This window comes from Physeter macrocephalus, chromosome 19, assembly GCF_002837175.3.
Source record: "Physeter macrocephalus isolate SW-GA chromosome 19, ASM283717v5, whole genome shotgun sequence".
NCBI lineage: Eukaryota > Metazoa > Chordata > Mammalia > Artiodactyla > Physeteridae > Physeter > Physeter macrocephalus.
This window is the reverse complement of record NC_041232.1, coordinates 28,116,673-28,130,140: the sequence shown is the minus strand read 5'-3', so window position 1 is coordinate 28,130,140 and position 13,468 is coordinate 28,116,673. Positions and strand designations below refer to the sequence as shown.

General features: G+C 48.7%; 1 protein-coding gene across 3 annotated transcripts in view; it reads left to right on the top strand.

Moving 5' to 3' along the window:
• The first annotated feature begins 269 nt into the window (after positions 1 to 269).
• The window catches only part of MTCL1 (microtubule crosslinking factor 1), a 128,414-nt gene continuing 115,215 nt past the window's right edge, over positions 270 to 13,468 (top strand). For all 3 annotated transcript variants that reach the window (XM_055080304.1, XM_028480043.2, XM_055080305.1), the window contains exons 1-3: positions 270 to 1,355; positions 10,625 to 10,849; positions 12,258 to 12,416. In XM_055080304.1, the coding sequence (XP_054936279.1) occupies positions 294 to 1,355; positions 10,625 to 10,849; positions 12,258 to 12,416 (1,446 nt within the window). In that variant the 5' untranslated portion in view covers positions 270 to 293. The remainder of the gene's footprint in view (positions 1,356 to 10,624; positions 10,850 to 12,257; positions 12,417 to 13,468) is intronic.

Sequence of the window (13,468 nt, the reverse complement as noted above, 5' to 3'; positions counted from 1 at the left end):
AGCCCGGCGCGCCGCGCGCAGGGGATGCGAGCGCCAGGGAGCCGCCTCGCCGCCGCGCCCGGAGAACGCGAGCGCGGGTGACCTCAGCCGGAGGAGAGCCGGGAGACGGAAGCCGCGAGCCCCGCGGGGATCCTCGGGGCCGGGGTGCGGGGAACGGCGGCGGCGCGGGAGTGCGGGGCGCACACCGGGCGGGGCTGGCGGACAGTGATGAGCGGGCGCGCGGGGAGGCTGCACGCCGCCGCCGCCCGGAGCATCCGCCGCCTGAGCTGCTGCTCGCGGCCCGGGCCCCGGCCATGGAGACGCTGAATGGCCCCGCGGCTGGCGGCGCCCCGGATGCGAAGCCGCAGCCCCCGCCGCCCGGCCAGCACCACCGCCACCACCACCTCCACCCGCTGGCCGAGCGGAGGCGGCTGCACCGCGCGCCCTCGCCCGCCAGGCCATTTCTCAAGGACCTGCACGGCCGGCCCGCGGCCCCCGGCCCGGCCCCGGCCGCCCCTTCCTCGAGCCGAGCCCCGGCGCCCGCCGCTCCGCGCTCGCCCAGCCTCGCGGGCAAGGCGCCGCCCTCGCCGGGGCCCCCGGCCGCGCCCGGCCGCCTCTCCCGGCGCAGCGGCGGCGCTCCCGGCGCGAAGGACAAGCCGCCGCCGGGCGCCGGGGCCAGAGCAGCGGGCGGCGCCAAGGCCGCTCCGGGCCTCAGGCGGGCGGCGCGCGCGGCGCCCGCCGAGCCGCTGCCCCGGGTCGGAAAGCCGCCGCCCGCCGCCGAGCCGCCGCCCGCCGCTGCGAAGGGCCGCAAAGCCAAACGCGGCTCCGGGGTGGTCCCCGCCCGCGCCTCCGGGCCCCGGGTCCCCATCGTCCCGGTCCCCGCCGTGACCCTCGCCGTGATCTCCGCGGCCGGCTCCCCGGCCCCCGGCTCGCGCATCAGCCACACCGACAGCAGCTCCGACCTCTCCGACTGCCCCTCCGACCCCCTGTCCGACGAGCAGCGCCTGATCCCCGCCGCCAGCAGCGACGCCGAGTCCGGCACGGGCTCCAGCGACCGGGAACCCCTGCGGGGAGCCCCCACGACGAGCCCCGCAGCTCGGGGGGCGCCTCCGGGCAGCCCCGAGCCCCCCGTGCTCCTCGCTGTGCCCCCCGCCGCCTGTCTCGGGGGTCGGAACAGCCCGAGCGGCGTCCCCGCGGGGTCCCCGGGGCCCGGCGTGGCGGAGGATGCCGGGGGGTGCGCTCCGCCGGAGCGAACGGTCCCCGGGAACCCCAAGGAGCACGGCCCGGGCGAGCAGCCCCGGCTGGTACCGGCGGCGGAGGAGGAGGAGCTGCTGCGGGAGATGGAGGAGCTGCGCTCGGAGAACGACTATCTCAAGGTGCGCAGCCCGCCCCGCCGCCGGTGGCCCGGAGGCGACCCCACGTCTGGGTGCGGGCTGGAACCCGCGAGCCCCGCCTTCCGGTCCCGAAAGCGCTTTCACCTGATACCATTCACTTTCCTGCCCCCCCGCACACACCGGGCGCTGGGAACTGGAGCCAAAACTTCTGGAAGGAGCAGCAAGACCTGTGGGTCCGGGCTGCTTCTCAACCCACTTAGCTTGTTTCTAGAAGTTTTGCTGTTTTCCGCGGATGCCTCTGCCCCTGTTGATGCTGCGTTGATTATAGAGTGTCGGCCCTGATCGCTTTTTGGATGTGCAGCCGACCCCCAGACCCTTAGCCTGTGGGGGCGGGTTTTCCCCAGCTGAAGGGCTCTGGGCCGGGCTCCGTGGGAGGAGAGTGGGGTTCGGAGGGTGTGGTGGCCCAGGCTGCAGAGTCGCCTGCCGCTTTCTCCCAGTTCCAGAAAGCCGGGCGTCCTCCGTGTCTTCCTCGGGGCTCACAGAGCAGACAGAGGGCCTCGGCGTTTTCAGTGATAAACCTGCAGTTCAGGAGTCTCTTTGAGTGCGGCCTGCGTGGAGGGACCACTGTGTCCTGCTGGCCGGTCCTATGTAAGTGTCCACCAGCTGGGTTTTCCGTGTCAGGAGAGGCCCCTTGATGCCCTGTTCATGCCGGGGCACTTGTGAGGGAATCGCAGCCTCTGCGTCCTATCTGAGCACTTGGCGGTGGGGCCCGCTCTAAGGGGCTTCTGGGTCCTGTGAGCTTTGGGGCACAAGTCTGACTCCATCTTTTCCAGGAGGAGGAGGGCTGGCGCTGCAGAAAAGAGGATTTAGGCAGTGTTAGGTGTGGGGGTAGGTCACCTGAAAGTAAGGAGGGCTGTCCTGAAAGCAATTGTTTTAATTTATTGTGATAACGCAGGTTGGTAAATGGCTCCACCGGTGTAAACCACCTGTTTCTGTTAAGATAGTTAAATGTTTCCTCCGAAACCTCCTTTATCAGTGGGTTTTGTGATTCGCCCTGTGTTCTCAGCAAATGCTGACGGTCCCTGATGGAGGCCAAGTGTTGGCTGGTGGGACCAAGGATGTGAGCTTTTAAGGTGCTTGGTGGTGAGGTGTGCAGTTCAAACTGAGATCAGAGCAGTGAACTGCTGAGTGTTACTAAACCCCAGCTGCAGAAGCTGCTCTAACCCACTGAGCCCAGTGGTTATTTTATCCTGTTCAAAGAGGCAGAGGAGGAGACTGGTGGGGAAAGAGCAGATAGAGACTGGGAGTGAGACGTTTCAAATAGTACATTTGCTTTTTTTTTTTTTTTTTTTTTTTAATTATTTTTGGCGGCGTTGGGTCTTCGTTGCTGCGCGGGGGCTTTCTTTAGTTGCGGCGAGCGGGGGCTACTCTTCGTTGTGGTGCTTGGGCTTTTCATTGCAGTGTCTTGTTGTGGAGTACGGGCTCAGTAGTTGTGGTGTGCAGGCTCAGTAATTGTGGCTCGCGGGCTCTAGAGCGCAGGCTCGGTAGTTGTGGTTCACCGGCTTAGTTGCTCCGCGGCATGTGGGATCTTCCTGGACCAGAGCACAAACCCGTGTCCCCTGTATTGGCAGGCAGATTCTTAACCATTGTGCCACCAGGGAAGGCCTTGTCACCGACTCTTATGTTATAGACAACAGAGTGAAATTCAGAGGTGTGGAAGAGAAAGAGCCACGGTATCGTGTGTAACTCTGTCGTGAAATCAGCACTTTTGTAAATCTGCCCTGGAAGTAAGCTCCCAGAGGACAAGAAAGATCATCTTATTGAATTTTGTAGCCTCGGCTCTTAGCCTAATCCCTGACCCACAGCGTTTCTGATTGAATGATGTTTATCCAAATCATGACAGCTAAGTAACAGAAAATTAAGGTTTTTAAAATTTTTTTTGAAGAAAAGAGGTTTCTCATTACATCTTTGATCTTAAGGTAGGCAGTCATTTCGGGGTTCATTCCTAGATGACTGGTTATTTGCTTTATTTTTTCATGTTAGATTCTCAGTGAAGGAAATAGGTGTCTGACCTTGGCACCTAATCTGATGTATTTGATATTTCAGTGAATCTCACAGCAACATAGGGTATCATTGTTATATTTATCATAACCCCAATTTCACAGACAAGGATGCTGAGACCTGAGAAAACTTAGTGACTTGCCCAAGGTCATCCAGCTAGTAAGCGATGCAGCTTGTATTTTCCCTGCCCCCAGCCCTCTGTTCTTTCCCTGCTCCAGGCTGCAACCCTATTTCCATGAAGGCTCCTTTTCTGAGCACACGCTTGCCTTAGAGTTTTTTATTAGCTCAAAATGTTCCCAGTGTTTAGCTTTCCTAGGGGCCCTCTTTTTAGGTGAAAGGGCCACCAAGAACACCTCTCCACTAGCCTGTGGACAGATGGTCCCATAAACCCCACTGGCAATGTTTAATTTGTGGGAAACGTCAGTTGCCATTTCCTGTGGAGAAAAGGTCACGGCCGACCATTTACGATGCCTGAATCCATCTCCCAGCCTTTCCTCTGACAGCAGGAGAGAAGCAGAGATAGAGGAGGTCTGCTGAGGCTAGGAAGTCAGAAGGATGATCACAAACACGTGTGTGAGTTACATGATTGGCTATTCAAAAGCTTAAATGACAGTAGTTCAATATGGGAAAGAAAGACAACAACCCTGCTAGACTCTTCTAAAGGTCAGCGAGCCCGCCCACTTGTGCAAAATGGGGCTGGGAGCATCAGTGACCTCATGGGCAATGACTTGCTGTAGGCCTGCCTTTGCACGTGAGGTTTAGAGCGTGTGCATTATAAGTCCAAACGTCTCTTTTTGTTGCCCTTGTTCTCACTGGTACTTTTTTTTTTGATGGTAGATAAAAGCGAGTCCTTGACCTACTGCTTTCTTAGGGAATGCTGCACAGAACTCTTGCGATTAGAAAGGAGACTCCACCCAGAAATTTTACTTTGATGTATTCTGGAGGATGGTGACCACAAGTATTACAAGTTTTCCTGAGTCAGTTCTGTCACCATTACTGTATAAGACGGTTTCTGAGCTAGAATGACCTAAGAGTAATCCAAGCAGAAAACTAAGGCCTCAAAACTGTAGGAGGATGTGTTACTGATCAGGAAATTCGAGGGGAATTCTCTTGGTTTTTACCAGCCTGCTGTATTTTCTTAAAAATCGACTGTCAACAGAGAAGTGCCCCCTTCTGCTGTGTGGAGCTGTAGTGACTAGATGAGACGTGCATAATTACTCAATCCAGGTAGCTGGCTTTTTGTGTGAAAGCACAGTCAGAAAAGCACTCGTGGCCCTTGACCGCTGATGAACTCGCACGTATTCGGAAGGCTTCAGGATTTAAGGTGCGAGATTGAGTTCAGTTATCGAAAGACATTTGCTTCTTTCTCAGACCAGACCCAGTCACATCTTAGTGATGAGGGCGTCCACGAAACACTGCTGGAGTGTTCCTTGCCCACCGCCACTGCGTTTTTGCTCGATTGCTCCAAGACAATCAGACAAGCCCTAGAGCTCATTGTGAACATATTAATTATGTTCTCTGTTTTCACAGGCTTTTTAGGCGGGTTTAATCGCTTTGAGTTTATTGGCCTATTTTGAAAATGCTTCTCGTGTTACTGGGGATGCTCGCACGATACCATTCCCCCGCCCTCAAATAGTGTACCCCAAAGTGCCCGTGTCCTCCGGGGCCCTCAAGGTCAGTGGGGGAAGGGCTGCTGAGTTTGCTCTGGCTTTTCATTTACTTCAGAAGAATTATTTCTGGTTAAAACAAAAGTCAGCGCTAGCTACAGAGCAGATACTATTGGATTCTTGGAGAGGAGTGATTTCTTTAGGGAGACCACTGGTGAGGCCATTTGGGTTGAGAGGTTGCAGTGCATCAGCGCCGATCCAGCCTCACCGTCCTGTGTCTCACTTGGAGTCTGTGGAGTTTCAAGGTCTGAAAGGATTTGGTTAAATCTGGCTGCTCAGCGCCGCCTGGAAAGGGTGGAGGTGGGGTGGACACTGAGGCGAGAATAAACAGTTCTGAGCATAAAGCGCTTCAGCCCCTCCCTCCCTCCCCGGCCCCTGGCCCTCCTCCCTTCTTCTGGAAGGTTAAAGCAGACAGTATCCCTATTCTTTCCTGACCTTCTGCTTTCCACACCCACTCTTTATTCAGCCTTCAAAGCGGCTGTAATCACCTTAGGTGGCAAGATCATGTAGACCAGGGAACACAGGGCCGGTCGCTGCTGGATGAACTGTCGCTTGGTAAACAATGGGAGGGTCCCTGAGCTTTCTGAGTCTCAGCTGGGACTCTGCAGAGAACAGTTCCATTGTCCGGAGGGAAGGAGGTGGATTCATTGTATATTACAACAGACGATAAGGTCTGTAACTCCCAGAAGAGGGAATTATTGCAACAGTAGCCAGCTGACTGCTCTCACTGTCTAAATTGGGTCTATTTAGAGAGGGGTGATTAAAATAGGACTAGTTATTGATTTCAGGTTGTTTAAAGGCGTTTACGATCTGATTAGATTGTCAGTATGATCAAGAGTTTTCACCGCTTTTACCACGTGGATTTGGTTTTTATATTGGTGGATAAAACTATCTGCAAAGAGATTTCCGTTGAAATTTTAATCTTGGTTTATTCTAGTGCACACATGGTACCTCATTATTTCTCGAATTTGATATGTGTCAAATAGATGTAAAATAACGCTTGATTTGTTATCTGCAGGCAAAGGGGAGTAGTTGGGGAACTTTCCACTACATCAAGGTTTCATTTTACATACAAAATATGAAAAGTATATTTAGTTAAAACTAAATTAGCTTTTCAACGTCATAATGATCTAACATTTGAGTATCTGACAGACCTGATTGTTAATTCAATATAAAACTTAAGGGCAATTTTTTTCTTAATATCTGTATTAAAAAACAACAGCAATTTTCCACTTTTACTTACTGTGTGTAAATGTCTGCCAGAAACATTATATGTTCTGCTTGACTTTTTTTTTTTTTTTTTTGGTTTTTTATTTTAAGCATTTAAATGGCAGGCATCTTTAAGGTTCTTTAATATAATGTTTTCTAAATTGGAGCATGCTGTCAGAAAATTAATGTAATGTTAGTTTGAAAATCACTTTCATCATGACCCGAATCTGAATAATCAGTTTTGGCTTTTCAAATGTCTGCTGCCAGCTTACGTGGTTCATAATTCGCTTTTCTTAGAACTTCTTTTCATTGAACCTGAAAATTGCTTTTTTCAAGGCTCTATGAAAAGAGCTGAAACCCTGGCCTCGTCCCATCTCTGCTACAGGCTAGTGTTGGGAAGCATTTAGACTTTTAGAATTTCAATGTCCTTATTTTTAAAACGGGGGTATTGATACCTTTTCTGCATATTACAATGCTTTTGTGAGGCCCAAGTGTGAAAATAAGGATACCTGCACATTGACGATGTCAAGGTCTAAACGCAAGGTCTAGCTTACTTTTATTATTTTACACCGACGGTGAACTTTTAAAAATATGATTTAAAGCTTATTGTTTCATTTGTGCTGGTTGTTGCAGATAATTTCTAACGCTTACCGGAAAGAGCATGTGTGTGGAACCAGACAGCCTGGGTTTGTAGCTGGGCTTCCATTTATTAGCTGAGAGGATTTGGATGTGTTTACCAGCTTGGGTTTGGCCTCCTTGTCTGTCAAATGGGGGTCGTGTGTCCCTGGCAGGGTTATTGTAGGCTTAGTAATGAAGGTAAAGTGCTTAATAAACGATGCCTTCTGTTCTACAAGTTTAGATAAAATGAGGTACAATAGCAATGATTCAAGTACATGCAATTATGGTCTCTCCCTAATTTTCTTTTCAATGCAACTAATGTTAGTGATTATTTATGCCAAAAAATATTAGCTGTTTACATGTGGCCTACTCGGTGATCTGGAGGTGTGGGTTCGTCTAGCCCTGGAACAGACTTTTTCAGCCTGCAGCAGGGGTGTAGGCATCATAGGACATAGCCAGCGTTTAACATTGGGCCGATGAGGGCCTCCCCCAACCCCATGCCACCCCCATTACGAAGTCTGAAAACCAGAGAACATTTTTTATCTGGAAGTTGTATCATATGTCTTTATGACTATGTCACATTTTAAAACTCGTGTTTGAATAATAGATAATTTCAGGTATTAATGACTTGATAAGCTTTCTAGAAGGAAAAACAATCATAAACAGTTCCTTCCATAAACGGAATGCCCTGCACCACTGGATATTTGTATGTGTACATACATATAGTGATTATTGCCTGTATTGAACTATTTTTTATTAGTTACCCAGTGTAACAATTAACTTTTAACTGTATTCAGACGTGTGTAGAGATGAGGCTTTTTCTCAAAGTCAGATCAGATTCACAGATGGGATCTGAGTGAAGCTTGACCTTGATTTTGAAGATTCAGGACTAACTCTCTACTCTTTATGGGAGGATGGCATGCACAGGCCTGTTTTGAAGCTTGTAGCCGGTAGTTGGTCTCCTCCAGCGTGGGTTGGGTCAAGGGCATAGCTTCCATGGCTCAGTGCAGGGATCGGGCATCAGGACCTACCTCTTTGCTGCAGGTTGAAAGGACCTTTCTGAAATAGGTGGGTTCTCCAGGCACCTGAAGAGCCCAGCCTGTCCTTTCTCTTCATGGATGTTGCAGTGACCGGCCTCTGTGCTCGGCCCAGTAACTCCCAGTGCTAACAAATTTTCCCACCAGGAACAAGATTGATAGGAAGAGATCTCCACGAAGAATAAAACAGCAATGAAACTTGCTTATACATCATAACGTTTTCAACGTTAAGATTTACTTTTCTTAAGACACATGAGAACATCTTATATTTTTAATGAGGCCGTCATCAGTGGTACAGAAATTCTGTAAGAACACTTGGCAAATGAGAACAAAAACATTTTATTCATTTGACTACTAAGAATGTTGGTAAAGCTTTCCTCTTTAACATCCGTTCTCCTTGGTGATCCGTTGAAACAGGCTCCACTTGGAGTCATGGCCAACTGGGTAGGTAATGCTCTTGGTCAGGGGGTGTGGACAGAGTGGGAGAACCTACAGACTGGGGCTTGGGGGAGTGAGGTGCCACCTCTGTGCCCTTCCCATATAGGTGATGGCTGCACACAGGTGGGGTTGGCTGGACAATTGTTTTCACCCCGTTGGCACCAGTCTGTATTTTTCCACAGAGTTTCCCAATTCGTTTGTTACACTTCTTGGACCTAATCTTACCCAGGGTGAGATACTCTTCAGGAGATTCCTTTCTAGTCAATTTCTTGTCTACCTGAGGCTCTGGTGCTGGGAAGCTCTTGTTCTTTATTGTAAATAAATCCCTGGTTTTAAGAATAAATGCAGGATTAGCAAGGGTGGTCAGGCTCCAGGAACAAACTGAATAGGGTGAGAGCTGACAAGTTAGGGTGTCCACGTTTGGGAGAGTTTTTCCCTTGAGCCTCAGTATTAATTGAACAAAACAAATGGCAATGGGGAATTCCCTGGCGGTCCAGCGGCTAGGACTCCTAATGTTCACTGCCGAGGGACCGGAGAACTGAGATCCCACAAGCTGCGTGGTGTGGCAAAAAAAAAAAAAAAAAGATGAACGAGTGTACCCTAATCTGGAGGCATTTATGCCATCAATTATCAAACTAATCAAGACAGTTCTAGAAAGCTTTTCTTAATCTCCCGCCTTCCAAATTGCTCCTTGTTGAAGCCTTTATAATAGAATTTATATCTCATCACATGCTGCAGCTGTGTCTATGGGTTTGGGAAGAATTTTCCAGGACCAGACTACAAGACTGGAACAAAGCCATGTGCGGGGATGTCTGGTTTGGGTCCTGTTTAGGATTTGGTCTTTCTAGGTGTTGACCGAGGTTCATGGGTAGTCATTCCACAAATATTTATTGCGGGCCTGCCGTGCGGCTCACACTGCCTCGGACACTGGGAGATCCCAGGTGTCTGCCCTCCTGGCGCTTACCTTCCTGGGTGCGCGACAGATGATGAACAGGAAGAAACATAACATTAGGCGGCGGTAGGAGGCGGCGGGGAGGGACAGGGCCTGGACTAGAGACTGGGGGGGGCGGGTATGGCAGGGGGTGGCGTTGTGTGCCTTCCAAGTTGTGAGTTGTGTGACTGTGAGCTCCGCAAAGAGCTGGGGAGGAAGGGGAGGCCATAACAGGTGAAAGGCCTCCAGCCGCCTGGACCCTGTGGAAGCAGCAGGGTGGCAGGGAAGGGGAGGGGGTAGCATGCAGGCACTGGGGAGGACCTTATGAGTAGTGGGGGAGGAGGTCCGAGTTACTTATGAAAAGGGTAAGTCTGGGTGGAGCCTGGGCTATAGAGGGGAAGCGGGACACCCAGGTGATGGGCTTACCTGTGTAAGTCTTACCTGTGGCTCCCTTGAGAGGGATGGAGGCGGGAGAGCCACAGGTATTTGGACTTTGAGCTGACAGCACTGCGTTGGCTGTGGCCTGGCATGTGGTGGGGAGGGCGCCAGGAATAACTCCTGAGTTTCTCCTGTACCCGTGTGTCTTCATGTTGACACCAGAGTGGAGTGGAGATGGGAAATGCAGGGCAGGCGAATGGGAAAAAAACAGCACACAAGGTTTTATCTTCATTTTTTTTAAACATCTTTATTGGGGTATAATTGCTTTACGATGGTGTGCTAGTTTCTGCTTTATAACAAAGTGAATCAGCTATATGCATACGTATATCCCCTCCCTCTTGAGCCTCCCTCCCACCCTCCCCATCCCACCCCTCTAGGTGGTCACAAAGCACGGAGCTGATCTCCTGGTTTTATCTTTAGAATCATGAGTCAAGACAATTTCAGGGACATTTGCGGGCATGTTATAATTCCCAGACAATCCAGTTATGACCCCACTAAAGTCTGTGTTCTTTGCAGGCAGTGTCCGTCTTACTGCCTAGATTGTGTCTTAGAGACGCAGGTTTAGGTCAGCGTTTGGTTTGAATCTAAAGGTTTAATTATCTGCAGAGATGACTTCGTTTACGGTGATGATTATGTAAGGAAAGATTGGGAGCAGGGTAAATGCTGAGAGCCTGCAATGAATAATCCATGCTCATTTTTGGCTTCTGGATCCATAAGATCTGAACAGACATCTGGTGATAATTGTCTTGCATGAGAATGTCCAGAGTCCCTGTGTCGTATCACACACTTGTGGCCAGAAGCCGACAGGTAACTGCAGAAAGTTCACAGTATTGCAGAGCGCAGGGGTGGATGGACGACTCCATCCTTTCTGATGGACCTGGCTTCTCAATCTCCTGTGTCTGGCTTGTGTAGGATGAGTTGGATGAACTCCGTGCTGAAATGGAAGAGATGAGAGACAGTTACTTAGAGGAAGATGTTTACCAGCTGCAGGAGCTTCGGCGGGAACTGGACCGCGCCAATAAAGACTGCCGAATCCTGCAGTACCGCCTCAGGAAGGCTGAGCAGAAGAGCCTGAAGGTGGCAGAGACCGGGCAGGTGGATGGTGAGCTTGTCCGAAGTCTGGAGCAGGACTTAAAGGTGAGTGAGCGGGGTGGGCGGGGCATGCCTTCCCCAAAGGAGCCGCTGGGAGTTTCTGTACAATTCCACAGGTTTGCCTAGATTGTGTCTTAGAGATACAGGTTTCTGTACCATTTCTGTACGGTTGCAGACCTGAGACGCAGCCCTCAGAACCCACTTGCACGATGTTCTCTTAGTGTTTCTCTCTTTCAACAGAGTTCAGCTTAAACATTCTTCATTCACGTGATGGTTTATAAGGTGTGTGTAGCCATATGGCTTTGGACCAAGACTTAAATCCCTCATATGAACTGGAATCTTAACCCCCCACACAAAAAAAGAAAAGAAATTATAGTAATAGATGTTCAATTAAAAAAGAATTAATACCTGCCCATTGATCTGACCGTTCTTTAGAAATTGTGCAGAAACTCCTTCTACAGATCTGGAATATTTTAAAGATTGATTCTCAATTCAGTGATAGTCAAAGACCACTTTTAAAAGTTGATCATAGTCATTTAACTTTTCGTTGTTGTTGTTACTTAAGTTTCTAGGATGCAGAAAACCTGAAAGTACCATAACCCAAGTAAGACTTGTAGCGGCGATTTAACTGAAAGAGAAATAGGATCATAACTAATTGTCTAAAGTGTCTTTGAGGATCATTGGTGGAAGTAGGAACGAGGTGAAGAAATCCCAGACTTTATTCCATTTGTCCTCTCCACCATGGCTTCTCTCCTGCCCCAATTATCAAATCATTTACCTAGAGATGAATTATGTATAATGTCCTCCTTATTAGACGAGTCCTTAGGAAATCTCATTTAGCCTTTCATTATGATAACAGGAAAAGAATCTTTGTAACTCTATCAAATTTATAAACCACTAACAAAATGTCATTCAGTGTGATAAAAAGGTGATTTATGTTTCTCTCACAAAAATCTCCTTCCTTATTTCCTTTTAGAAAGTAAAAATGTTTAACTGCCTTTAGCATTCAAATATTTTACCAGAGTAGACGATTTAAAACTTGACTACATGAAACATCTGCTGCATACAGAATTACTTCATTTGTTTTTTTAAAGCAGGTAGGTTTTGTATTATTTGGGGGAACAGAAATGTTTATTTTTTTGATGATGATGGTGCTGATTTTTAACTTGTCATTTAAAGCATGTGCTCCTGGGATATTGATATTCGAGAAGGAGCAGGGCCTTGCAAAGTGGCCTTTAATCCAGATGAATGTCATGTTTTCCCTTAATGTGGATTTCATGTTTCAAACTAATACTTTCCTCCTTTAAAACTAGGCTTGTTAATATTGCCAGGATCTTTGCTCTTTGGTGTAATATAATATTCCTTAATGATTCTGCCTCTGAAGTTGTTTGCAGGTACCCTTGGCACACAGAAAGCTTCCCATCCTGATGACAGTCTCTGTGGGTTGATGCAGGTGGCCAAAGATGTGTCGGTCAGGTTGCACCATGAACTTGAAACTGTGGAGGAAAAGAGAGCTAAAGCTGAAGATGAGAATGAAACTCTCCGACAGCAGATGATTGAAGTGGAAATATCCAAACAGGCCCTCCAAAACGAGCTGGAGAGACTGAAGGAGGTAAATCAGACATGGACGGGGATTTGCCCCTTGGGTTGAGTTGTGAGGGACTTGGGACTCCCAAGTGTCCTATTCTTACTTACCATGGTCTAAGGCAGGGGTCGACCAGCAATGGTCTGTATGGCCTGGGAGCTAAGAATGGTTTTTACATTTTTCATAGCATTGTTGGGGGAAAAAAAAAAACACACAGAAAATAAACCTAAAAAAGCAAAGATGATGATGTGACAGAGGCTGTGTTGCTTGCAAAGCCTGAAATATTTGCTCTCTGGCCCTTTACGGAAAAGGCTTGTTGAACCTTGCTCTAAAGCTATTTTTTATAATTTCTATTCCGATGAGCTGGCCGTTAATTCCCTTTATGGGTCCAAGTGAGGTATATTATTACTAGAATATAAAATAAGGCGGTAGCATTTTTCTCGAGAGCCTTCTCTTCCAGTGAGCTGGAAAATACGTTACGCTTGTTCATTATCCTGTGTCAGCAGATGATGGGTGTGTGCTGCCTGTGTCTGTTATTCAGCCAATATGATTTATTTATTTATTTAACATCTTTATTGGCGTATAATTGCTTTACAATGATGTGTTAGTTTCTGCTGTATAACAAAATGAATCAGCTATACATATACATATATCCCCATATCCCCTCCCTCTTGCATCTCCCTCCCACCCTCCCTATCTCACCCCTCTAGGTGGTCGCAAAGCCCCGAGCTGATCTCCCTGTGCTATGCGGCTGCTTCCCACTAGCTAGCTATTTTACATTTGGTAGTGTATATATGTCCATGCCACTCTGTCACTTCATCCCAGCTTACCCTTCCCCCTCCCCATATCCTCAAGTCCATTCTCTACATTTGAGTCTTTATTCCTGTCCTGCTCCTAGGTTCTTCATAACCTTTTTTTTTTTTTCTTTAGGTTCCATATATATGTGTTAGCATACAGTATTTGTTTTTCTCTTTCTGCCTTACTTCACTCTGTATGACAGACTCTAGGTCCATCCACCTCACTACAAATAACTCAATTTTGTTTCTTTTTATGGCTGAGTAATATTCCATTGTATATAT